General features: G+C 40.1%; 1 protein-coding gene across 1 annotated transcript; it reads left to right on the top strand.

Annotated features, from left to right (window-relative positions):
* The first annotated feature begins 581 nt into the window (after positions 1 to 581).
* Positions 582 to 24,342, top strand: LOC5575728 (sodium-independent sulfate anion transporter). Its single transcript, XM_021857418.1, has 4 exons — positions 582 to 1,028; positions 19,804 to 20,459; positions 23,045 to 23,800; positions 23,857 to 24,342. Exons 1-4 carry the CDS (start codon positions 968 to 970, stop codon positions 24,214 to 24,216), a joined length of 1,833 nt encoding a protein of 610 aa, XP_021713110.1. The 5' UTR covers positions 582 to 967; the 3' UTR covers positions 24,217 to 24,342.
* The last annotated feature ends 1,093 nt before the right edge of the window (positions 24,343 to 25,435 follow it).

The raw sequence follows: 25,435 nt of genomic DNA, 5'->3' as shown, positions 1-25,435 counted from the left end.
GGATTCGATTATACGGAGTGAAAAAAAAAATCGATACTCCGATATATTACTAAATCGTATTTGAATCCTGGATCCAAACTCAAAAAAGATCCAATCGACTGGATGGAGCATGTGGCGTCGCCGGAGTGACGTTTGTTTTTCTTCCACGCATTTCGTTTGCTGGGCAGTGCATTTGAAGGCTCAAGTAAGCTAGTTCGGTTTTCGCGTGGAATAGTGCGGGAATAGTCATTTCGCAACTGTAACCAGTGCTGTAATGATTCATTACGCAACTGTTTTGAGTTGCGTAATGAATCATTACACCAGAATTTTTCAGAAATTGTAAAATGATGGTGAATGGCTTCCGATATAATTTATGATACCCTCAAGTGGTCTTCTACGAAATCGCAAAAAAATGTTGTACGTAACTCGTTGCAGAACTCGTCATAATTATCCTACTCGGCAAGCCTCTTAGGATAAATTTACGACTTGTGCTGTAAAAATCATCATTCTGCAACTTGTTCCGTAAACTACTATTTTCTCGCAGAACCGTTAAAGCAACTTCTTTTGGGTGTACCAACCTCTAATACCGGTAAAGATAAGTTGTCATTGTTGTTACATTTTCATTCCGCCTTTCGCTTCGCCCAGCGGTTTAACCTTCTCATCCCGAGAAAACGTACAGTGACGCAACAGGTAGCAGCTGAGGGGAACCGAGCCCACGTAGCGGTATAGAATTGCTGTTCTGATCAACCATCCATCCCCAGACAGTTGAGAGATTTGGTGGAGACGGCGCAGTTCGGTTCGAGCTTTCAAACACGGTTGACACTTGGGGTGGATTCGCTTGTCGTCTTAGCGAGCTCTGTTTGGCTGCACAAACTTGACCGAATTAGTGCATTATTATTATTGCTGCAATCTAGTGATCCGCGATCCGGTATTTCGCGGACACACGTGTCGTAGTCACCTACGCTGGACACATCGCAGCCTACTCAGCATGACTAAGGAGGTCATCATAACCGACCGTGAGCTGTACCCAAGTCATCAGATTCCAGACGGTATGTATGGTTGTTAATTATGCAGATGTGCATTATCGAAATGTGAATGTTCATGTTCAAACAAATGATTTAAATCTAATTTCCGCTAAATGGGATTTAAATCAAAGAAGAATTAATCGACCGCTAAATCCTGGTTTCAAGCTTCCCCACTGGAATTTTGTACATTCAGGGGGTTTACAATTTGTAGCGCATGCATCGTTTGCATTCGTCATTATTTCACGTACAATATTGGCTTCTGAGGCGTTCTGTTTATAAACATGCCTCGAGTGTGGAATGCAGAAGCACAGCGTTCGGTCGGTTTATCATTCCGTGTCGACTTTGAGATAAAACAGACATAGACATGCTCAATATAAATTTGTAGGTGTTCAAACGGCCACGTTGATTGCATGCAATAGGCCTATTCACATGACGTTCAAAAACAGCTGATCGGGAAGCTCTTTGACAGTTCTTCTATGAAAATGACAGCCTCGTGTATGCACCGGTCCTCCACCGATGTAAACAAATGCATAGACGGACCTGTCACATGAAAAGGCCTATGCAACTCTTTTGAAAATTTGATAGGTATACTTTAGTCACATACGTAACACTGATAGAATCTCCATCAACCACGCTTTAAGGCTAAGTAGCCCGTCATTCGTTTTAGCACCCATGTTGATTTTGCGGCTTTTAATTTCAAAGTAACTTCAGTGTACCATATTTCTGCTATACAGTAATGTCCCGATTTTGTCAGCCCCATGCTGCATTTGGGGTTGACAAAATCGGAAAGGAGCTAAAATCGGGAAAAATGTTTTCGATGGGTTTCAAGTTTTATTTTAACTTAAGGACTTGGTTTTATGATTTTTTTTTTAATATAACCATTGTTTTTTACTTCCATTTGCTATGCACACTTAGAATAAATCGCAGTATATCGTGAAATAAATCACCGAATGTGAACTGTAAACAATTAAAATATAGATTTTCATGTGAAATCTAGTATTTTACCGACAAAATCCGTGATATCTATTACTTTACCGCCGAAATCCGTGTAAACAAACGAATTTACCGTAATTCTGTAAAATACCAACAAACAGTTCGGTGAAAGCATTATTTTCACCGAACTTCTGTGAAACCATTTGACAGCCGGTCTGGCAGGCATGAGCTCCTTTTGTTCCACCTTTTGCACACCACTTATCAGCAGTGGTAACAAGCCTGCTTCCTGATCGATAGGTCGAGAGTTCAATTCCCGGTCGGACCATTTTCGTGGGTTTCTTTATGAAACGTGTTCAACGATTTCACTGATTGTTCGGTGAATTTTCACCGAATGTTCAGCTGTTGAGATTCCGGTGAAATTTCACAGGAATCCGTAAAAATATCTAACTGTGTGTACCTTGATAAAAGGTAACATTGATCAGTTTCTTAGATAATTATACTGCTTCGCGACTTAATATGGGTGAACCAACGTGCGAAGTTCGATTTTTGACCAACTTCGCCGTGTCGCTTGGTCAAAAATCAAACTTGGCACGTTGGTTAATCCATTTTTTAACGCGAAGCAGTATATTAAAAATTTCAAATATAAAAATTTTGATCTTTAGATGATTGTATAGACGTGGTCAAGGTCATAATTGACTTTATGCACCCAATATTGCCAGTATAGGCGCTAACGCTAACGCTAACGCTAATATTGCCAGTATTAAACTAAATATAATTTTAGGCTGACAAAATCGGGCAAAAAGGATGCTAAAATCGGGTCAAACAATTAGCACCGGGGGTAGATACAAACGTGGGTAGATACAAACGGGGGTAGACAAAATCGGGGGCTGACAAAATCGGGTCATTACTGTTTACGGTCGAATTTCGTTCGTTGCATTATATTTAGGTGGGCTTCGTTTTAATTGGGCTCCCGTTAGGTGGGATTTCAGATGCGCCCATCACTTAGATAAACAAAAACACAGGCGTAATCAATACAGTGTGAGGTTTTGCATGAGGTGAAGTTTCGTCTTCTACAAATTTGCGTTTTTTGAATAGTTAAATTATCGAAAGGGGAAAAGTTCAAGTGCAGTGAACAGACGATCAAGCTACAATTTCACCGCTATAGTTTCTTAAATTGTGTACATTTTGTCAGTTTCGCCTGATTCGCGAATCTTTCTAGAAATGCTATCTTTTCCGCACGGATAACGTCTAGCAACATCAACAACTTCCAAATGAAGCTGCCTGACATTATTTTCATTTGTTCAAATAATTATTTATATTATTATGGATCCGGTAGAAATAAGGACAAACATTTTTTTATTTAATATTTTCTCAATCTTCAAGCGTTGTGGCTAATATTTGAATAGTGCGCTGTGTTCATAAACATCGTAAGAATGCAGCGCCACGCTTAAAAACTGTTTTTCCATTTGCTATGCACACTTAGAATAAATCGCAGTATATCGTGAAATAAATCACCGAATGTGAACTGTAAACAATTAAAATATAGATTTTCATGTGAAATCTAGTATTTTACCGACAAAATCCGTGATATCTACTACTTTACCGCCGAAATCCGTGTAAACAAACGAATTTACCGTAATTCTGTAAAATACCAACAAACAGTTCGGTGAAAGCATTATTTTCACCGAACTTCTGTGAAACCATTTGACAGCCGGTCTGGCAGGCATGAGCTCCTTTTGTTCCACCTTTTGCACACCACTTATCAGCAGTGAAAGCTGTTGTAGTGGTAACAAGCCTGCTTCCTGATCGATAGGTCGAGAGTTCAATTCCCGGTCGGACCATTTTCGTGGGTTTCTTTATGAAACGTGTTCAACAATTTCACTGATTGTTCGGTGAATTTTCACCGAATGTTCAGCTGTTGAGATTCCGGTGAAATTTTACAGGAATCCGTAAAAAAAAATCTAACTGTGTGTACCTTGATAAAAGGTAATATTGATCAGTTTCTTGGATAATTATACCGCTTCGCGACTTAATATGGGTGAACCAACGTGCGAAGTTCGATTTTTGACTAACTTCGCCGTGTCGCTTGGTCAAAAATCAAACTTGGCACGTTAGTTAACCCATTTTTTAACGCGAAGCAGTATATTAAAAATTTCAAATATAAAAATTTTGATCTTTAGATGATTGTATAGACGTGCTCAAGATCATAATTGACTTTATGCACCCAATAGGGTCCTAAAGCCCTGTCCCAATTTTAGTGCCAAACGCTTAATTTTGGGTCAATAACACATGTTTACTCAAATTTCTAATGTTTTCCGTTGGTTTGAGTCCAAAAAAACATTTTTTTAGATTTTGTCACACTCCTTGGCTTAAACTCAAATTTTGGGTGTATTTTGTTTTCCGTGTCCCTTCCAAAATGTCAGATAGGAACAACCCCAGTGGTAAAACTAAAACCCCTGTGGTGTTTTTGTCGACTAAGCAAACGTCAAACATGATCTTAAGTGTCAAGGTTCATTTATGGACCCAATTTTTAAATTAAAGTTTAAACATGATATAGCCGTTATTTGAGCGCGAAATATTGCTAAAGTAGTTGCAGTAAGATGCTCTTTCGTGTTATTGAATAAAAACAAGATTTCATTAAAAATTTTAGGACTCAATATTACCAGTATAGACGTGTTAACTGTGCTCCGGTTAGGTGGGCCCATTTAAAACAAAGACAACCGTCACTTTTGGACATAAATCTCTATTTACCAATGTTGGTAGCCCTGATTTTAAATAGTATTCAATATTTTGACAGCTCAAAATTCAGCCCGATTAATCAAAGACTTTCACTAAGTGAACTACCGGTTTAGTGCAACGAACGAAAGTTGACTGTAGTGTATAAACGGATGTTGCGTGTTAATATCTTTTCCGCACGGATAACGTTTAGCAACATCAACAACTTCCAAATGAAGCTGCCTGACATTATTTTCATTTGTTCAAATACCTACCTTGATACCTTGATGGCTACAGCGTAGCATCACGCCATTGCCGGGCGTATTGTAGAGCTCCATCTTCGTCGGTCTTGGGCGAAACTTCTCCAGTAGCCCCGAACGTTTAGGGTCGCCAGGTCCTCTTCCACTGCGTACAGCCAGCGTATTCGTGGTCTTCCCCGAAGCCGCCGACCTCTACCTGGTTCCCTGCTGAATATTATTTTCGCAATTCTTTCTTCCGACATTCGCACTAAGTGACCAGCCCACTGAAGTCTGCCGTATTTTACACGATTGATAATATTCGCATCTTTGTACACTTGATACAACTCGTGATTCATGCGTCTGCGCCACACACCATTTTCGAGTTTCACACCGAGTATTGTCCGCAGCACTTTACGCTCGAAAACACCGAGAGCTTTCCGGTCTGACTCTTTCAACGTTCACGCTTCGTGCCCGTAGAGAGCCACCGGAAGAATCAATGTTTTATACAGGGCGAATTTTGTTTCGGTTTGCAAGCTGCGGGACCTAAGTTGGTTACGTAGTCCGTAAAAGGCCCTATTCGCAGCCGCAACACGTCTTTTCACTTCGCGGGAAACGTCGTTGTCACATGTCACAAGTGTTCCAAGGTAAACAAATTCTTCAACAACTTCAAACACATCCCCATCAAACACTACCTCAGCACTTACACCACCATGCCTGACTCTATCTCTACCTGCAACCATGTACTTCGTCTTGGTAGAATTGATGGTCAGGCCTATCCTCGCTGTCTCCCTCTTCAGAGGCACGAAGGCCTCTTCCACTGATCTGCGATCGATTCCAATCAGGTCTATATCGTCCGCAAAGCCAAGGAGCATGTGCGACCTTGTGATAATAGTGCCATTTCTTTGCACGCCAGATCTCCTAATAGCACCCTCAAGTGCAATGTTGAACAGTAAATTCGAAAGTGCGTCTCCCTGCTTCAATCCGTCTAATGTCACGAACGAGGTTGACACCTCGTCTGCGATCCGAACACTTGATTTCGAACCATCCAGCGTAGCACGTATCAGCCTAATTAGTTTCGCCGGAAAACCATTTTCAGACATTATCTGCCAAAGCTCATTTCTTTTCACTGAGTCGTACGTCGCCTTGAAATCAATAAACAGATGGTGAGTCTGCAAGTTATACTCCCGGAATTTGTCTAGGATCATTCGCAAGCTAAACATCTGGTCCGTTGTCGAACGGCCCTCACGAAAACCAGCTTGGTATTCGCCGACGAAGGACTCCTCGAGCGGTCTCAGTCTGTTAAACAGGATGCGCGACAGAATTTTGTACGCCGAATTCAGCAGGGTAATTCCTCTGTAATTGGCACACTCCAGTCTGTGCCCTTTCTTGTTGATAGGGCGGATGAGGCCATCCAACCAACCGGTGGGCAATTCTTCGTCCTCCCATACCTTCAGAAGTACTCGGTGGATCGACTGGTAAAGCTGCTCGCTTCCGTGCTTGAGAAGCTCGACCGGGATCTCGTCCTTCCCAGCAGCCTTACAGTTCTTCAGCTCGCTGATAGCCTTTTTAACCTCTCCTATGGTCGGTGGGTCCACAGCTTGTTCGTCATCATCTATGTTCATCCTGTTCCTACATTTCCATTCTCACCGTTCAACAATTGCTGAAAGTGCTCCTTCCACCTGGCAGCCACCGCCGTTTTATCGGTCAGCAAATTCCCTTCTCGATCATTGCACATGGCGGGCACTGGTACAGTATTGTGCCGCGCACCATTGACCGTTGCATAAAATCTCCGCATATCATTCCGGTTCATGCTTTCTTGTGCGTCAGCTACCACACTTTCTTCGTGCTGCCTTTTCTTTCTGCGGTGGATTCGCTTTTCTTCGGCTCTCGCTGCCCTGTACCGCTCTCTGTTCTGTCGGGTACCGGACACAAGCATACGGCTTCTGGCGACATTCTTCATGTCTGTCACCCTCTGGCACTCTTCATCGAACCAGTCGTTCCGTCTTCGTCGTTGACCAGTGCCGATCACTTCCCGCGCCGTTGTTGTCACAGCTTCGTGGATAGGGTCCCACAGGCTGTCGACGTCTCCAGCAACATTAACTCTTCCCAACTTCTCGTCTAGTTGCTGACGGTACTGCGCAACTACCCCATCAGTCGACAAGCGTTGTATATTGAAGCGTAGCGTTCTGTGTGTTGCGGAACTCGTGACGCTGGATGACCGCGCCCAAATTTTAGCTACAACGAGATAATGATCCGAGTCGATATTAGGGCCTCGGAAGGTCCTGACATCAATGACATCTGAGAAATGTCGCCCATCAACCAGCACGTGGTCTATTTGGGAGCAGGCATCGCTATTCGGGTGTCGCCAGGTGTGTTTGCGGATATTCTTTCGCGCGAAGTATGTACTGCTGATTGCCATCCCTCTAGCAGCAGCGAAGGTTACTAGCCGCAGAGCATTATCATTGGTAACGGAATGAAGGCTTTCCGTTCCAATGACGGGTCGGAAAAAATCTTCTTTCCCGATCTGCGCATTTGCGTCGCCGATGACTATCTTGACGTCTTGTTTTGGGCACTCTCCGTAGGCCTTATCCAGGCTCTCATAGAACTCATCCTTCATGTCATCGGGCTTATCGTTCGTTGGCGCATATATGCTGATCAGGCTGTAGTTGAAGAACTTGCCCTTCATTCTCAACACACAGATTCGGTCGCTTACCGGTTTCCACCGAATAATTCGCTTCATCTGCTTCCCAATCACTATGAAGCCAACTCCACGTTCTGCTCTGTCGCCACCGCTGTAGTAGATGTGGTACTTGAATGAAGTGTTGGCGATGGGGTCCACCGTTCGGAATTCGCGTTCTCCGGTTCTCGGCCAGCGTATTTCCTGGATAGCTGCCACGTTCACGCCGACATTCCGCAGTTCACGAGCCAGGAGCCCAACAAGCGCGGGTTCATTCAAAGTTCTCACGTTCCAAGATCCAACTTTCCAATCGTTGTCCTTTATTCGTTGCCGGGTCTGTTGCCGTAAAATCAATCCGTTTGCTCTACTTTTGCCTTTCTTGGTTGGTGAAGAGTCTTCGATAGGCCACCTAACCAGGGTTGCGCTACCTACATCGTGCTAGAGGGGCTGCCTCCTCGATGCTGACACGATACAGCATCGTCCGCTTGTTCTTTACATGATGACCACGGTCATAGCCATCACAACCATCCACCTTTATCAGGGCTTTGGACCTGTAGCTCTGGTTCTCAATAGTTTCAAGTTCTTTCGGACATGCTACTATGGTGAGCCGTCATGCGCTAGCGGTGTTATTTGTTCAAATACTGCGATTTTTTTCACCACTTAGACTTTAGTGATCTGAATTTCGTCTTTTTCAGATTTCGTCCTTCGATTTCGCTGCCCCTTTTCGATCACCGCAGCCCATGTAATTATCCTGATGTTCATGACAGTTTTCTCCGGCCGGCTCAATGTTTACCCTTTTTTCTTTGTTCTCGGCTCACCAGCTGTTCTTGTGTACACAACAAAACCAGCTGGTCCTCCGATATTTACAGTCATCGTCATTGTTCTCATGCTCCAGCTGATCGTGTTCTCGTGTTAAAACCAGCTGGTAGTGACTGAAATCAAGGATGAAAGGTAGATGATATTTGAAAATGTACCATCAGTACATTATTGGCAGCTTCTCAATTTCGCCATGAAAGTCTAATCATTCGTGAAAATTACAATAATTCTTTATATTATTATGGATCCGGTAGAAATAAGGACAAACATTTTTTTTATTTAATATTTTCTCAATCTTCAAGCGTCGCGACTAATATTTGAATAGGGCGCTTTGTTCATAAACATCGTAAGAATGCAGCGCCACGCTTAAAAACTGATTTTAAAAATCGGCGCGTCGCGAGTCTCACTGGCGCGATCCGGTTTGGTGGCGACGCGACAAAAAAAAACACAAGACCTTGAGACCGGTATTTTAGTGAGGTCCAGTTACCGCTCTTGCCAAAAAATTGACAATATTTTAAAAAATAGTCGATTTTAATATACACGGAGAAAACGGAAAACCCATATTTGAGTATTTTTTAACTTATTTTTGAGTTATTTTTCTCTCCCTATTTCATTCGCTCCTTCTATTGTTGTCAGAGAGCGAAGAGCAAAACAACCCAAAAACCGAACCTTTGTGCGTTACCTCAAATTTGAGTAAGTGGCACAGTACTGGAAGTTGAGTTGTTTGATCTGCCGGTTGAGTGAAAAGAACTTAGCTAGTAGGTATTTTTTCGCATGGCTGCAAATGGAAACAACTTCTACCCCATCAACTCAAAATTAGGTTAACGCACGAACCCCCCGAATTGAGTGGAATGAACTCACTTTTGAGTACTTCATTTTCTCCGTGTACAGCGTTCTTTATTGCTATAAGCCATTTTACGAAGCCTGGTCAAATGACAGGAGACCTGGGATTTTTCAATCATCGGCGTCAGTTTTCGCGATGATGATGGTTGATGACTGTGCGCATTTCTAGCGTAGCTTTTCATCGAGGCGAAAACTTAAATGGAGAAAAATTATTAAAATATTTGTGATCAGAAAGTGCTTTTTTATGTGCAATATGGGTAACAAAGAGGTAGCTGATACAATAACTAGGTGTAATGTTGCAGTAACGAACATTTTTGGATCTCATTTTTGTCATTTTCTCCGTGTCCTCGTTTGGTAAGATGAGGCGTTATTGAAAATCACGCTGGATTTAATCCCAGGTCTCCTGTCAGTTGACGCCGTTGCGGCGATCAGCTGTTCCGAAACGTCTCGTAAAATGGCTCATTGTAAATATGGGTTGACCACAGACAAACAGACGTAACACTTAGAAAAAATTTCATTAAAATCCATCGCCCAGTTTACACCATCATCATCTGGTGAGCATGTTGCACGAATAGGTATCTCGTGCAACAAAATCAGCAGATGGCGGTAGTGTGAAACGTTAAACGCGAAGAAGAACGATGCGCGCGCCTCTAGTTGTGAGATTTGTAACATAGCGAATTTGAAATGATCATCAAATGAGTGGTCGATGGTAAGTTCGTCAGTGTTACGTCTGTTTGTCTGTGGTTTGACCATAAAAATATATGAAGTAGATAATTAACAAATTCGAAGTAAGGCAGCGTTCATTAATTATGTAACGCTAGCGGTGAACTGTCATTTACATACAAATCCGCGTTCCAATCAAGCAGGAGAACTGTCAAAGCTGGAACAAGACGTCACTCTTGTTTACAGGCACTCTACAATGGATCATTGAAGATAGTTTTTGTCAGTGCTCACCGCCCCAAAACAAAGGCGCCACTGTTATGGGATTTAACATTGTGACAGCATTGCTGTTCTGTCAAACACACAAGGCTACGGTGGCGCTATCTTTGCTTTCCATAGCGGTCGTTTTGTTTATTTTAATGATCCATTCTCAATTTTAATGCCCGCTATTCGGCCTCAATGGAAGTTGATTCTCAATATCAGCTTCTATACCCGAATAGCCTAGATAGCCGTGTAGTGTCGGTAGCCGATTGCAACAAGACAAGAAATAACACTACGGATTGCCTGTTCAGGTGGTATAAGTCCATCATACAGGGGACCCCTAATTCATGGTGTCATGCGGCTAGAAGCATACCGTGCCTAGGAATGAATGGTTAGGGGGGTCAAAAGAAACCGAACCGTGAACGGTGCCTGTGGAGTACCGGGGCATCCTCCACAGTATTATACCCGGAGCAATGGCACAGTTGACCTTGTACTTCTCCGAAATAATCGGCTACTCATATTTGGCCTCAAATCAGAGGCTTGATACGAGTGGGAGCATGTTAATGTGATATGAATCGAATAAAAATTATCCAGGTGAACCTTCATCGCGCAAAGGGCGCATCAGCAGTGCTCAGCAGAAGGTTCACCAAAGAAAATATCAATGTGGGACTAATAAAAGAGCCCTGGGTAAATAATGGTAGGGTACTTGGTTGCGCTTCGAGAAGTTGTAGTTTTGTACGACAAAACTCAGTCCAAACCACGAACAGCTATTCTTGTAAATAGGGCCACAAAATTTGTCCCAATTACAGAATTTATCTGGAGACATTGTTGCGATCAAGTAAAGAGGCCAACTATCTATGGGAAAACGGAGGTATGTATTGCTTCTGCTTACTTTCCTGGAGATATTCAAGATGTGCCTCCATGCTCTGTCGTTCATTTTGTCAACTACTGTAAGAAAATTAATGCCCAATTTATAATAGGGTGCGATGCAAATGCCCATCATACAATTTGGAGCAGCACCGATATTAATAAAAGAGGAGAAGATCTTTTAAATTACATGTCGTCTAACAACATAGACATATGTAATAGAGTTGATTCTCCTACTTTTGTAAACTCTATCCGACAAGAGGTTCTTGATCTCACGATCTGTAGCGATTTGCTATCGGAGAAGATTGTGAACTGTCATGTTTCTGATGAAGAATCATTGTCAGATCATAAACAAATCCGGTTCGATTTTAAAGCTGGATATGAAATAACAGAAAGCTATAGAAACCCAAAAAAATCGGTTTGGGTAATGTCTGTTACATTACCGCGGGGTTGACGTAGAACTACTATGGACACAACTTCGATCAATTCTGGGTCAGACTCTTACAACAGTGCGGTAGCTTTTTGCAGGTGATAGGATGTTCGATGATAGGTGATGTGATTGTGAGTATTCAATAAGGGAGATCTGTCATTTGGTTTGGAAGCTTTTTCAGAGTTTTGGATTTCAGATTTCAAAGTAAAATACTTTAAAAAGGATTTGATTTGATTATGATTTTTGAATAACAGTGAAGTTTGAGTATGAGTGTAATGAAAGATTATTAATAATTTGTCATGTGTATGAATTTGTAAGTATACTAGTTTTGTGTTGTTATTGATCGGAAGAAGTTTTCAGAAATTAACTCTTTTTGGACTCATTTTGGTGGTCCTGAAAAGGACCATTTGTCGTTCTGTGGTTCCGAGAACCAGTGTTTGGGGTTCCAGGTATAATCCAGTGTTGTACCAGATGATTGAGTTTGTTTGGTCGTCGCTTCCTTGTGCTGTTTGGTTGGGTGATCGGTTTCAGTTCTGGCTATAGTTTGCCAAACTCCTCCAGTAGATTAGATGTTTGATAGCTCAGGTGCTTTGATCGTGATAATCGGTCTATGGTACGAAAAGTATGAACAATATCGACTGCACACTACACTTAAATTATTAATAAACATTAAATCGTACAAGAACCACCTAATGTGGTCGCTCAATTGGGCGATTTGCCAACTTCAAATATATGAAATAGACAAATTTAATATTTTCTTATATGATAACGTCAATATTAAAGTAACCGGTGACTACAATAGGAGAATCTTGTTATACATAATTGAATAAATTACGGGCCATGAACATTTTCATATCTTGCACAGTACGTTGAAGGCCGTATCCTTCTGGTAAATCGCCACACCTCCAGCTCTCACGCCTGAGCGTTTGAACGGGTTATGCAGCTGGAGCCAGCAATGTTGACGGAGGAGTGATCGTCTAGCCAAATCTCACTCAGTGCAAGGAATTCTACACTGGTCAGAATTTGGTCTGTAGCAATATCCATTGCATGAGCATTTAGGCTCTGTACATTGTCCTTGCAGTGTCCTTGCAGTGAAGTAACCCGCGACAAACCAACATATACCAATTGCTGATCCTTGCTTTTGTCATAGGCGTACACGACTTCAGGGAAAGTTCCACCTTGCGACTTATGAACAATAACAGCACAGGCACTAACCACCGGAAACTGAATGCGTTTGCATTTGATTATGCCGCTCAATTTGATACCTCAATTGCTATAATTCTCTATACAGAAGTGAAATTGGAATTTCAAAACCAAGAGCGTTACCACAGACAAACAGACGTCACACTCTCACTGCTGTCCATCGACCAACTTTTCAACGTTCGATTCGAATATATGGTAGGTGGTCAATCGACCACCCGCAGCGCTCGCGTCGTTTTTGTTCGTATTTGACGTTTACACACTACCGCCACCTGTTGGTCCATCGGCCACCTACCACTCAAAATAATCCACACGTCAAGCTTACGTGGAAACATACGTAGTTTTTTTCCATCGCACTTTTCAAGTAGGCTCTACGTGAATCATAGGTGACACAGAATGAACGTACTGATGAACATTTTCCGTTGTACTAAAGATCCACGTAGCAGCTACGTGAATTGCTAGTACCTTTTACAAAGCATTATATTGGATTGTATATGTTTTCCTAGTGAATATTACTGAAACTTCGAATGGTAACAATGTTTGTTTCGGAATCATTTTTCTCTGTTGCAATGTTCTTTTTGTTGTTGTTGATAAAAATAATTTATTGAAACATTATCACTTTCAAGTATTTTTTACAATTTGTCGATACATATTATCTCTAGTTGTATGATGAGTAGAAAGTTGCGGAGCCAGGTTGAGAATTCGAGTATCCTAGGTGAAACGGTGCAATCCGATGAAATTCGTCCTTTACCTAATAAAGAAGACAATACAAATCCATATGAATGTTGCTCAAAGCTTACCATGAACTTAATTTATCAATTCTAGAGCTCGATTAGAAAAGGTCGTAAGTAACAAAAGTAAATAAATTCTGATAATTTCACCATTAGGTAGATTCTACTCAGTTTAATATGCGGTTAAAATATCATTTTGATATGATATTTCTTTAAAAATAAAATAAAAGTTAACACTTCGACGTAATGAACAAAAACGAGGAACAGTGCAAATTTGTTCATTCGTCCTATTGCGCATAAGGTCGAAAGTAACAAAAATGCCTAATTCCGATAAAACGTGTATTCGACCTTTTGACACCAAAGGTCCCATGAGCGACAGCTGTCAAAATAAATGGAAAAGCTGATACGACGCACCTGTAGTATTGATTTTGCCTCGTTAAACAGTTTTTTTTACAATGAGAGGATTAAATTCAATGCCAGGTTAAAACATTATTTTAGTGTAATAATGTTCCTTTTACAGAAGCTGCGATTTTTCGAAAACAAATCGTTTGGTTTGATGAAAGGAATTTACGGAAGAACATTCCTATGGAAAGACCCCAACTAAAGACCCGCCAGATCGCAGATTAGTAATCTCTTCTCTTGATGGTTCCAGTGGAAAAACGGCATCGGGATCGATTCCATCGATGGGAATGAGCATCCATTCGCCATCCAACCTTCAAGCGAATCCAGTAACACTGATTCCATGGCAAAACCGGTCCGCACCGGCTGGGCAACTGGAAACATCAATGGATCAGTCTCCCCTTGCCAATGCTTGGATGAACACCAATCAATCCCTTCATCTTTCCTGACACGTCTTCGTCCGTGAATTCACCAGCTTCGTATATGCTGACTTCATCAGACGGTAGCCCAGGCCTTGAAACTGAGTCCTTAAAAACGAGTTATGAAGAGTTGAATGTGTTCTGAAACTAAACAGATCGAAGATTTATTATTGAAAACTTTTTTTTAAACATCTAAATTTATTTTTAGAGAGCCAGTCTTTTCTCTTTTCTTATATTATATTCCGAAAGCTTGCAGTATTTTTGTACAGTCAAACCTCTATGAGTCGATATTGAAAGTACAATCGACTTAGTGATATTCTAAGGAAAGCTGTTTCTTTCGGTTTCTAATCCAGCGGCTATCAACGATGCATAACTTTTGATGTCCCCCAAAAGATCCTCCCTCGATGGATCCACAACTACTCCAGGGAGTTGTTGCACCAACTGGCAGACTTCGATGTATGGCATGCGAATTGGACATGGTAGCGTTCCAGAAAACGAACAGCAAACGTTTAACATAGCAAAAGTGTTGTGCTAACTGCAAATCAATCCGAGAAATTCACTATTATTGAGATGAGAATACAACGATGGCTGGTGGGTCGTATGTACTTCACTGACCATCAACCAGTCCGATCGTATTTTGACGTATGGACATTTTCAGATGTCAAACGTCTGAACGTGCCCGTTCGATGTGCAGCGGTGACTAGCGTTAGGTCGTATCGATTAGGTCGAATGAACCTCAAACAATCTCACATAGACGGAAAACTTTTTTATTCTCATAAATAAAAAAAATGAGTATATTTTTCTCATTTTGTTACATGGTTTAATGGGAGGGATTTCGTGTTGTGTCTTGATACGTATATTATGTAATTTTAAGCTTTTTGTTATAAATAGGAATTGAATTTCGTTTGAAAAACTTCATGGTGAGTTATCTCAGATAGTCAAAAATGTCACATTCGACCTTTTCAAATCGAGCTCCAGAATTATTACCTCGTTTATGTTTGTGCATTATGCATTTTTGTTGCCAGCATTAAAAAATTTCACACTTAGCGCCAGCCCGTCCTTTTCACACTTAGTACAAAATAGACTGAATGAAGAAATCGAAGCTGTCAAAATGATCCTGAGAGCATACATTATTCCACAACAGATTTCATCTTCAGTTCACCTGATGCATGAATACCACACAATGAACTTTTAAAGTGGGTACGTGTTTTTCCACGTAAGGTCTACAGGTAGATTCGATACAAGACCCAAGTAACCATAAGCACTAATAATAAGCCCTTAATCAGCATCATAGATGCGTACAGGCATTATAATAGCATCACAAATGCTTACACACCTTATAACAGCACTTCCGCTGCATAGAAACCCTATTACAGCATCATTAATGCTTCTAAGCCTGATGCATACAGGCATTAAATAAGCACTATATTGCATTATATGCGTAAGCACGATAATGCGGCACGGTAACAGCATTATATGCGCATATAGGGTAATCATTTGATGCATGTCAGTTTTATATACGCATATAATGCTATTATAATGCCAGAAAAGGCGAAATAGCGTGCCATTATAGTGCCAAGATATAACCGTGCTTCTCTGCACCACTAATGCTGATATAAGACCACGTGAGAAACGTCAGTTGTTTTCGCCAGGTTTTTAGGGTGAATATTTTGTGCTTTCGCGTACGCAGCCAGAGATCTTTCGCGTATGCGGCCAAGCAACTGGTACACGAGGTAAATAAATGAATGAATGAAAACGGAAACCTCTAATAGTATGCAAACAATGTAATAAAATGATACAGATAGTACTTCTCCGTATCAGACATATTTGTTTTGGTAGTTTCCATCCTTTTGAGGACTTGCAATTGCCACATTTTGATCCTCGTTTTATGATGATGAAATTCCTCATTTTGCGTCTCGAACCTGCGTCACCCGTATTGTTGAGTTGTTGTCCTGCTCCTTTGCTCCTACGGCCACATAAGATGAATAGTATTGGAAAGAAAAGTGACCAATTTAAACCATCACTTTTCCCCGTCATAAAACCTGCAATTGTAGTAGTGAGAAGATTTATTGTTGACTCCCTCTTACCACTATATGCAAACACAAAGCACGTGGTATATCTGTCAAAACACTGGATGGCATTTAAACATGCCCTGTATTCGAATATAGAGCCAATATAGTGCTTATTAAATTCCTGTATGCATCAGGCTTAGAAACATTAATGATGCTGTAATAGGGTTTCTATGCAGCGGAAGTGCTGTTATAAGATGTGTAAGCATTTGTGGTGCTATTACACTGTTCGACAAAAAAAAAATTTTGGCTGGATCAGGGACGCGGTTATATGGGTCTTGAAGTGCAAGAAAAGTGTAGAAAGAGGCAGTTTTCAAATGATTTGCAGCACCCCTGGATTAGTTTTTGACAAAGTTTGAAAATTTTGCATTTTTCATCAAAAAAAGCGTAATAAGCAAAATATCAATATATTTTCAAATTCAATTATTCAACCATTGAATCAGTCAAATCAATATTTTTTAGCCCTAGATCGCTTCAGGGAAACGTGCACCATTTCAGAAGAATATTGGCATCATATTTATATATGAATTTGGAATGTTAACGATCATTAAACAAGCATACGAGGATGTGCACCATATAAATACTACTTATTTTTCTATTCCCCACATCTGATTCATTATATAATAATTATTATAGGTTCAAGAAGACGCTTGATTATGATTTATTTTTTGCTCCATTTTATAAAGCAATGAGCAATGCAATCCAGTAACATTTGAGTTCAACAAGGATACGAATACGGAAAATTGATGTGTCTGTGATGTGATGTGATGTGAATATATGGGCTGGTTGGTCTAATAAACTCTCAGCAGAAATATAAAATTTATATAGCTAGTCGGTTTATCAGGAGATGATGTCTGTAAAAAAATGTGATAACATTGTTATTTGCAATTTCTAAATATTTCGATAGGTACTCATTAATAATTGTTTACTTATCTTGACATTCATTTTCATCGGAATATCCCTAGGAAAATTACAGAATAACATAAAATAGCAACAAATAATTTAGTAATCATCATTATCACATTTTTTTGCGAAAGCCGCTCGGGCAGGCATGAGCTCTTTTTGATTCAGTCTGTGCACAATACTAATCATTTGTGAAAATTGATTTAGTGGTAACATGCCTGCTTCTTACTTGTAAGATGAAACAATTTCTGGTTAAACCATATCCGATATTTTTTTATTTTCCGGTTCTAAATTTCACATGTTTTTTATCAATTTTAATCAAACTTTCAGTTTTGAGATTTGGAATGAATTTCACAAATAATTGCGATATATTCAAAATGAATAAAACACTTGTTTTTCTATGTCTCTTGTTTAAAGAAAGAAAAATAGAAATAACGTGAAGTTTCGCAAAATTGTTTATCACAAATGTATGGATAAATTGTTTCTTCACTTATTTGAAAAGCTTTTTTACTCGTTTCGAGGATATGGGAATGGGGGCTCATAAATGGACACGTTTGTCCTTATATGGGAGACGAGTTTAAAATTAACCTTAATGGTCGACTTCTTTATGTTTCCAATATGCTTACAACAAACCCATTTGAAGAAAACATCCCATTGAACAAGAAACTAACGCTCCATTTGAAAGTTTGATTAAAATTGCTGAAAAATATGTAAAATGTAGAACCAACAAAAAATCGGAAATGGTTAAACCAGAAATTGTTTCATCTTACAAGTAAGAAGCAGGCATGTTACCACTAAATCAGTTTTCACAAATGATTAGTATTGTGCACAAACTGAATCAAAAAGAGCTCATGCCTGCCTGAATGGCTGTCAAGTGGTGTCACAAAAAATGTGGAAATGTTGATCACTGAATAATTGGTTGCTATTTTATGTTAGTCTGTAATTTCTAGGGATATTCTGACAACAAATGGACCTCACGATAGGTAATCTATTCTTAATGAGTACCTTTAAAAATCTTTGGAAATCGCAAATAACATTATTATGACATTTTTCACAGACTTCGCCATCGGCTCCTGATAAATCGACTAGCTCATGTTAGACCACTTACATGTCAGTGTCCAACCTAATTTTTTATTACTGCCAAGAGTTTAGTAGACCAACCAGCCCATATATTCACATCACATCACAGACACATCAATTTTCCGTATTCGTATCCTTGTTGAAATCAAATGTTACTGGATTGCATGGCTCATTGCTTTATAAAATGGAGCAAAAAATTAAATCCTAATCAAGCGTCTTCTTGAACCTATAATAATTATTATATAATGAACCAGATGTGTGGAATAGAAAAATAAGTAGTATTTATATGGTGCACATCCTCGTATGCTTGTTTAATGATCGTTAACATTCCAAATTCATGTATAAAAATGATGCCAATATTCTTCTGAAATAGTGCACGTTTCCCTGAAGCGATCTAGGGCTAAAAAATATTGATTTGACTAATTCAATGGTTGAATAATTGAATTTGAAAATATACTTATATTTTGCTTAGTACGCGTTTTTTTGATGAAAAATGCAAAATTTTCAAACTTTGTCAAAAACTAATCCAGTGGTGCTGCAAATCATTTGAAAACTGCCTCTTTCTACACTTTTCTTGCATTTCAAGACCCATATAACCGCGTCCCTGATCCAGCCAAAAATTTTTTTTTGTCGAACAGTGTTATAATGCATGTACGCATCTATGATGCTGATTAAGGGCTTATTATTAGTGCTTATGGTTACTTGGGTACTTGGGGATACCAGTGTTTCATTTCACATTCATTCGTTGTCGGATAGTAATTACTTTCGACAGGTAAACTTGACGGAATGAACATGTTTTGGCACTTACGTGTTTTTTTCACGTAGCAATGACGTTTGGATTATTTTGAGTGGCAGTGTTTTTAGCATTGAGCGTACATGTTTTCTTCGACTATGATTTTGATCGCGATTTGTTTTAAGTGTTACGTCTGTTTCTATGTGTTACGCATGTTTTGAACCTTGTTATAAAACATCCCCTTATTACGGTAAACTTAAAATTATTTTTTAAATTATCGATTAGCGTCTGATTTGTAAGTAGTATTGATAGGAAATAAAGAAAATTGCATTACATGTGATGTTCATTCGGTGGCCGTCTTGCCCCATATGGGTGGCACACTTGCCCCATAGAGTCGAAAAATACGTTATTTTGGATGATGTTTAAGAAGCTCCAAAACTAATACATTTTGAAATTATTTTCTTTTTAAATGGCACAGTGGTTATGAATAGATGTAAAACTAACATAATGAGGCTAAATTGGTGGATTTTATAAGCTTTATTCAAAGTTAGAGAACAATTTGCTTAAGGTGACACACTTGCCCCAAATTCCGCTAACGGTTTCGCTTAGCGAATTGTCGAGAATCCAACAGCTGAGATCTCGGATCTCCAAATCTTGGTAATGTTTGCTCAGACCTCGGTAAAAATTAGATTCGGTTCTGAAAATTACACAATTATCGGGCTGTTGGGATTTCGGTGATTTGCAGAGTTTGATGAAATAGTTTTAGTGTGTGATGATCGTTATCTACCTACATTAACCGCCGAAATTTCTCCATCCATCCATAGATTCTGACTTGGATTATCGGGAGCAGTTCCCGGATATTCGGCCTCTTCTGCAGCGACAGCTTCGTGGCATCTGGACCCGAGAAAATGCCCTCCGTCGGTTTCCGTTTCTGGTGTGGGGTCCGCAGTACAATCTGAAGAAGTTTCTGTCAGATGCCATCGCTGGTATAACGGTGGGGCTGACTTCAATTCCGCAGAGCATAGCCTACGCCGTGGTGGCAAACCTGGAACCTCAGTATGGTTTGTACTCGAACTTTATGGGATCGTTCGTGTACGCGTTCTTTGGTAGCGTGAAAGAAATCACTATTGCTCCTACTGCCATAATGGCACTCATGGTGCAACACATTGTCCTAGAGCTGGGACCAGCCGGAGCGATATTGTCCTCGTTCCTGTCCGGATGCATAGCGCTGTTGTTAGGTTTGCTCAACTTTGGCTTCGTGGTTCAGTTCATATCGATGCCGGTTATTACGGGTTTCATCACAGCGGCAGCACTCACAATCATGACCAGTCAGATGAAGTCACTGATGGGAATTTCCAGTTCTGGGAAGTCTAGTGGGTTCATCGATTCTTGGATAAATGTGGTGGAGAACGCCGGGCAAACGAAGTTGTGGGACGCGTTGTTAGGAATCATTTCATTGACAATCTTAGTGTTCTTGACGGTGAGTATCGCTAGAGTAAGGAGGCAAGATGGGTCATTTAAGGAAAAGACTCCTATATCTTCCCGTATACAAAAAAATGACCTTTTTTCTTCCTGTAACCTTTCACACACTAACAGCGTTGCCAACCTTCGGGATTTGTTTGGAATATTCCAGACGTTTGAGGATCCAATTAACAAAAAAAAAATGAACGTGTGAAAATGCAGAAATTACGTCACGCTCCAAGGGGGGGGGGATGTCAAGCCAAGCGTGACAAGCCTTACAAAATATTCGAAGGACTCGTACAAAAAACGTGACAAAGGGGTGGAGGGGGTCGAACAAATCGAAATTTAGCGTGACATAATTTGTGTACCATCCCTAAGGTTCTCCATGCACGAAATAAGAGGTCCAAATCTTGACTTCTTCCAGACAAAATAAACAAAAAAAATAGATTAAAAAAAAACAACATGGCACCCTTGCACATTGAGGCGAAGTAGGCCGTCATTGAAATTTGTACGCGTCGTTGATGATTGTTGCTAATTCATCTCACGATTTCGAATCAAAGAAAATCAGTTTGTTTTGCACTGACACAGCTGAAAAAGTATCAGCATGCTTTATGCATGTTAGCGCGTACAGTGATACATTTTCATGTCAATATAAACTATCAAGACTGAGATTTATCACATTGAGATGCAAGCTGAAAAGTCATCATTGTTGTCAAAACGAATGACGGGTTACTTAGCCTTAATAAGCAATAAAAGGCGCATTAAAAGTCCTCGGGAGTGCTTCGGAAAGCCCTAGCAAGCCGGTTTGTTTGTTTTTCGTGGACTCCGTGAAGTTTTTTTTTTTTCTCGATTCGTTTCGCGCGTTTTGCTGGGAAGAGGTTCGGGAAGTCCAAGCAAGCCGATTTGTTTGTTTTTGTTATAGCTGGTGAAGTGCCCGGTCCACGTTTTGCGAGTGTGAAAAAATATTCGTGTTCAGTCGAGGATAGATTACGAACTGGTGAGCTCGTTTCATGCTTATGATTAAACATTTTTATCGAGGCAACGTTACGTTTGTGTATTATTCAAGCAAACTATTGGATGGTTCGTTACTACAAGTGTAGGCATAAACCCTTATGCTGTTTTAAATAGTTTTAATATATATACATTAGAGTGGTTCAAAAAATCGTTTTTGCTCCACACCCCTCATTCGATTCTAGATCAAATTCTGAGTGTCCTCCCAAAATTTGAGCTCATTCAGATGAAAACTGAGACTGCACAAACCCTTCAAAGTTTATATGGAAATTACTATGGGAAAAGCAAGCAATTCATTCAATCGGTCATAGTGTTTGCCCATGTGCTCTTGGGGATTAGAACTACGTTGATGCTATGAGATACAATAGTCAGCTACCACTTTGCCAAAGACCGTCTTTGAATCGGACGCCCCAGTAATTAGTTATTGATTTTTGAATGAGTTGTAAAACTTTGGCTATAATTATGGGGCTGTTCTGCAAGCATCACTGGATATACGTAGTAAAACATAGTAGTCATGATTTGTGCGTGTTATCTCTCGCGCCAAGTGCAGCAATGTTGCCTGTTCAGAAGTTAAATGAGCTCTGCTGAAGAATTTGTGACTGGATATAAATCAATAACTAATTACTGAGACGTTCGATTTGAAAACGGTCTTCGGCAAAGTTGTAGCTGATGAATGTATCTCACAGCATCAACGTAGCTCAAATCTCCAAGAGCACATGGGCAAACACTGTGACCGATTTAATGAATTGCTTGCTTTTGCCATAGTAATTCCCATATAAACTTTAGAGGGCTTGTGCAGTCTCAGTTTTCATCCAAATGAGTTCAAATTTTGGGAAGACGCTTAGAATTTGATCTAGAATCGAATGAGGGGTGTGGAGCAAAAACGATTTTTTGAACCACTCTAATATACATACCTTTCTTCTTTCGTCACTACTAAGAATAACTTTTGAATAGTTCGACATCTAAATGTCGGCGTACTATAGAGTTACGTTTTATTAATAAACACACATCTTTTTTTTCGTCATTACTGAAAATTACCTTTGATTAGTTCAATATTATGAATATCGACGGAGTACAGGATTACGTTTTCTTAGAGATATCCTATATGGTTTTTTATTATTAAATTTATATGACTATTTCATTTATTTACATCGTACTGCATTAAATTAAGAAGTTTGAATAGTGTAACTGTAAGGACTGTAAGGACTTCGTCGGTTTGTAATATGTTACGATGTTTTTCGAGATTTGCACCGGATTGCGGATAGGAGTAAAGGCTATGGCTTTCTAAGAGCAAGGTGACCTAACTTGCTCTTTTTTCAGTTATACGTCAATTATACGTAGTGTATCAATTAAGAAACTTCGCCATGCTACATTAATAATTTTTCACAACTTAGAAACGTAAAGCAACATTGAAACCAACGCGTATCCCTTAAGTAGCTACACATTTCGGCTTCTAATAAAATTATTCATTGAAATATAAATTTCACTTCAAAATGGCACCATCATATCTTGCCCCCTGACCCATCTTGTCCTTCTTACCCTACTTAAATTGCCTGGTTTTTATGTAATTCAACGACTTTCTACATTCTACAGCTCATCAAAGGCCGAGGATCTGGACGGTGGCGAACTGCCACAAAATACCTCTGCCTTCTTCGTAATGCCTTGATCGTTATCAGTGGTGGTACGATTGCTTATGCTTTCGCATCTAATGGCCAGTATCCGTTCCGGCTAACGGGTGAGGTTGCTTCTGGATTTCCTCCGGTTGAACCGCCTCCGTTCTCTACCACATTCAACGGTGCATTCTACGACTTTCCCCATATGCTACGAATTCTTGGATCGTCGATAATCACCATTCCGTTGATTTCGATCCTGGAGGTGGTGTCTATTGGAAAGGCCTTCTCCAAGGGAAACCCGGTAGACGCAACGCAGGAAATGATCGCGCTGGGATTGTGTAACGTTGCCGGATCGTTCACAGCGTCAATCCCAACTACGGCTTCTTTCGCACGAACCGCCATCAATAGCAGTTCCGGCGTGAAGACTACATTTGGTGGAGTTTTTACGGGACTGTTGGTCCTTGCGGCATTAGGGCTGCTGACGGAGTACTTCTATTTCATACCGAAAGCCACACTGGCAGCGGTGATCATCGCTGCGATGGTATTCATGATTGAGTACCGCGCAGTTGCGGAGATGTGGAGGATCAAGCGGATTGATATAATCCCGTTCTTGGTAACGGTGATCGCTTGCCTGTTCATGGGTTTGGAGTACGGTATCCTGATCGGAATCAGTGTCAATTTGTGCTTCCTCTTGTACTTGATATCGAGACCGAGGATCGAACATCGAGTGGTAAAGGTAAGCTACTCGATTCACAAACCTCTCTTTAGTGTTTAACGTTTATTTTCTCATAGACCAACCACACAAATGTCTTAGTGCTGCGCCCGACGAATGACCTAGCCTTCTCATCAGCGGAATACTTCCGGGAGAAGATCCTCAACATGGCCAGCAAACAGGAAGCAGAGTTGGTGGTAATCGATGGAGAGATGATTAAGTATATCGACTCGACGGTGGTGAAAAACATATCCAGTACGGTTGATGAACTGAGGTTACAGGGCCGTCAGGTTCTGCTGTGGAGGTGGAACCGGGAGGTTCAGTGTTCCTTGTATCGCTACAAGAAAGATCAGTTCTTGCCCCTATTCAGATCCGAGGAGAATGTGGAAGAGGTAATCACGCGATGGAAAGGGACCAACATCATTGAGGGTTGTGTGTGAGTTGGGAACATTGTGATATTAGTTAAATAATACATTCGGTATTGCTATAGGGAATAAATTAGACAAATCTCGAAGGTAATAATCAAATTATATTCAAGTATTTAAATACTCTTATTATGCGTCAAAGTTAGTGATTTTCGTTAAATTTTCTTCGAAATGTCCAGGCTTTTCGTCAATTCAATTGTACGCCATTTTACAGATCAAATTAACAGAACACATTCATGTGTTAGATCTACTTTCATTTATTTTTCCGAATCAATTCGACAAACGAATAAATAATAATTTTCTCTATAACTTTTACTATGTACAATACACACTCAACTTGGCAAGGTTATTCCTAATTTGGACTTTCTCATAAGAAATGAAACTGATCAATTTGGTAACTGAAGTTTAGAATGTGGCCGAAACTGATTCAGATGGCTTATATTGACCAACGCGATTTTTACTTAGAAACCAGGGTTCATGCTTAGTTCCGATATTTTTCATACATAATATAGATCAAAAGATTTCGTTTTGGCGTTGCTTCTACCGCACTGATGTGACTGAAAGGTTGTTCTCCACAGAAGAGGTAATCATCATATTAATTTTTGCGAAATGTTCATTTTAGATAACGAAAATTGAAGTGCTTGGAATCAATTTGATCCATAAAGAGTTAAACCTTTATGCAGGTACCATCGATTTAAATCTATTAGAATAGAAAAGTTTTTTATCACTTTACTCCATTTAGGTACGTTTAATTTGTCGTTATTTTGCTCTTAGGGCAAACGCTCCCTTAGTGGAGGAAGTGTGTTTTGGAATGTTTTGTACTAATAAATGATCATGTGATATTTTTCTGTGATGTACATTGCAAAAATAATACAAGTAATCAAATAATATTCATAAAATTTACCCGTAAAACTTTTTAAAATAATTATCTTGCTTAAAATGTTTGCTTCTTTGCACCTATAGTGGTGCATCAGTACCCATAGTGGAGGGAATCAATGGTTTGCGCCCAGTCTTCAAAAAAACATGAGCGGCGATGAGCTTGAGTGCGTTTATCGGCAGAGAGCGTTCAACCTAAGCACGTGCCCTCTCTTATGTTCATGTTCGACGAGAGCGCTGAACTTGGCAGCACAGCATGAACGATGTGCAAATGAACTCAGGCTTGCATCCTAGGCTGGCAGATCAGGCTTGCAGCAGTACACTTATGCTGTATATAAGCAGCGAACATCGAACGTGC

Source organism: Aedes aegypti, chromosome 1, assembly GCF_002204515.2.
Source record: "Aedes aegypti strain LVP_AGWG chromosome 1, AaegL5.0 Primary Assembly, whole genome shotgun sequence".
Classification (NCBI taxonomy): Eukaryota; Metazoa; Arthropoda; class Insecta; order Diptera; family Culicidae; genus Aedes; species Aedes aegypti.
The sequence above is the reverse complement of the archived record's forward strand: the minus strand, read 5'-3'. Positions and strand labels throughout refer to the sequence as shown.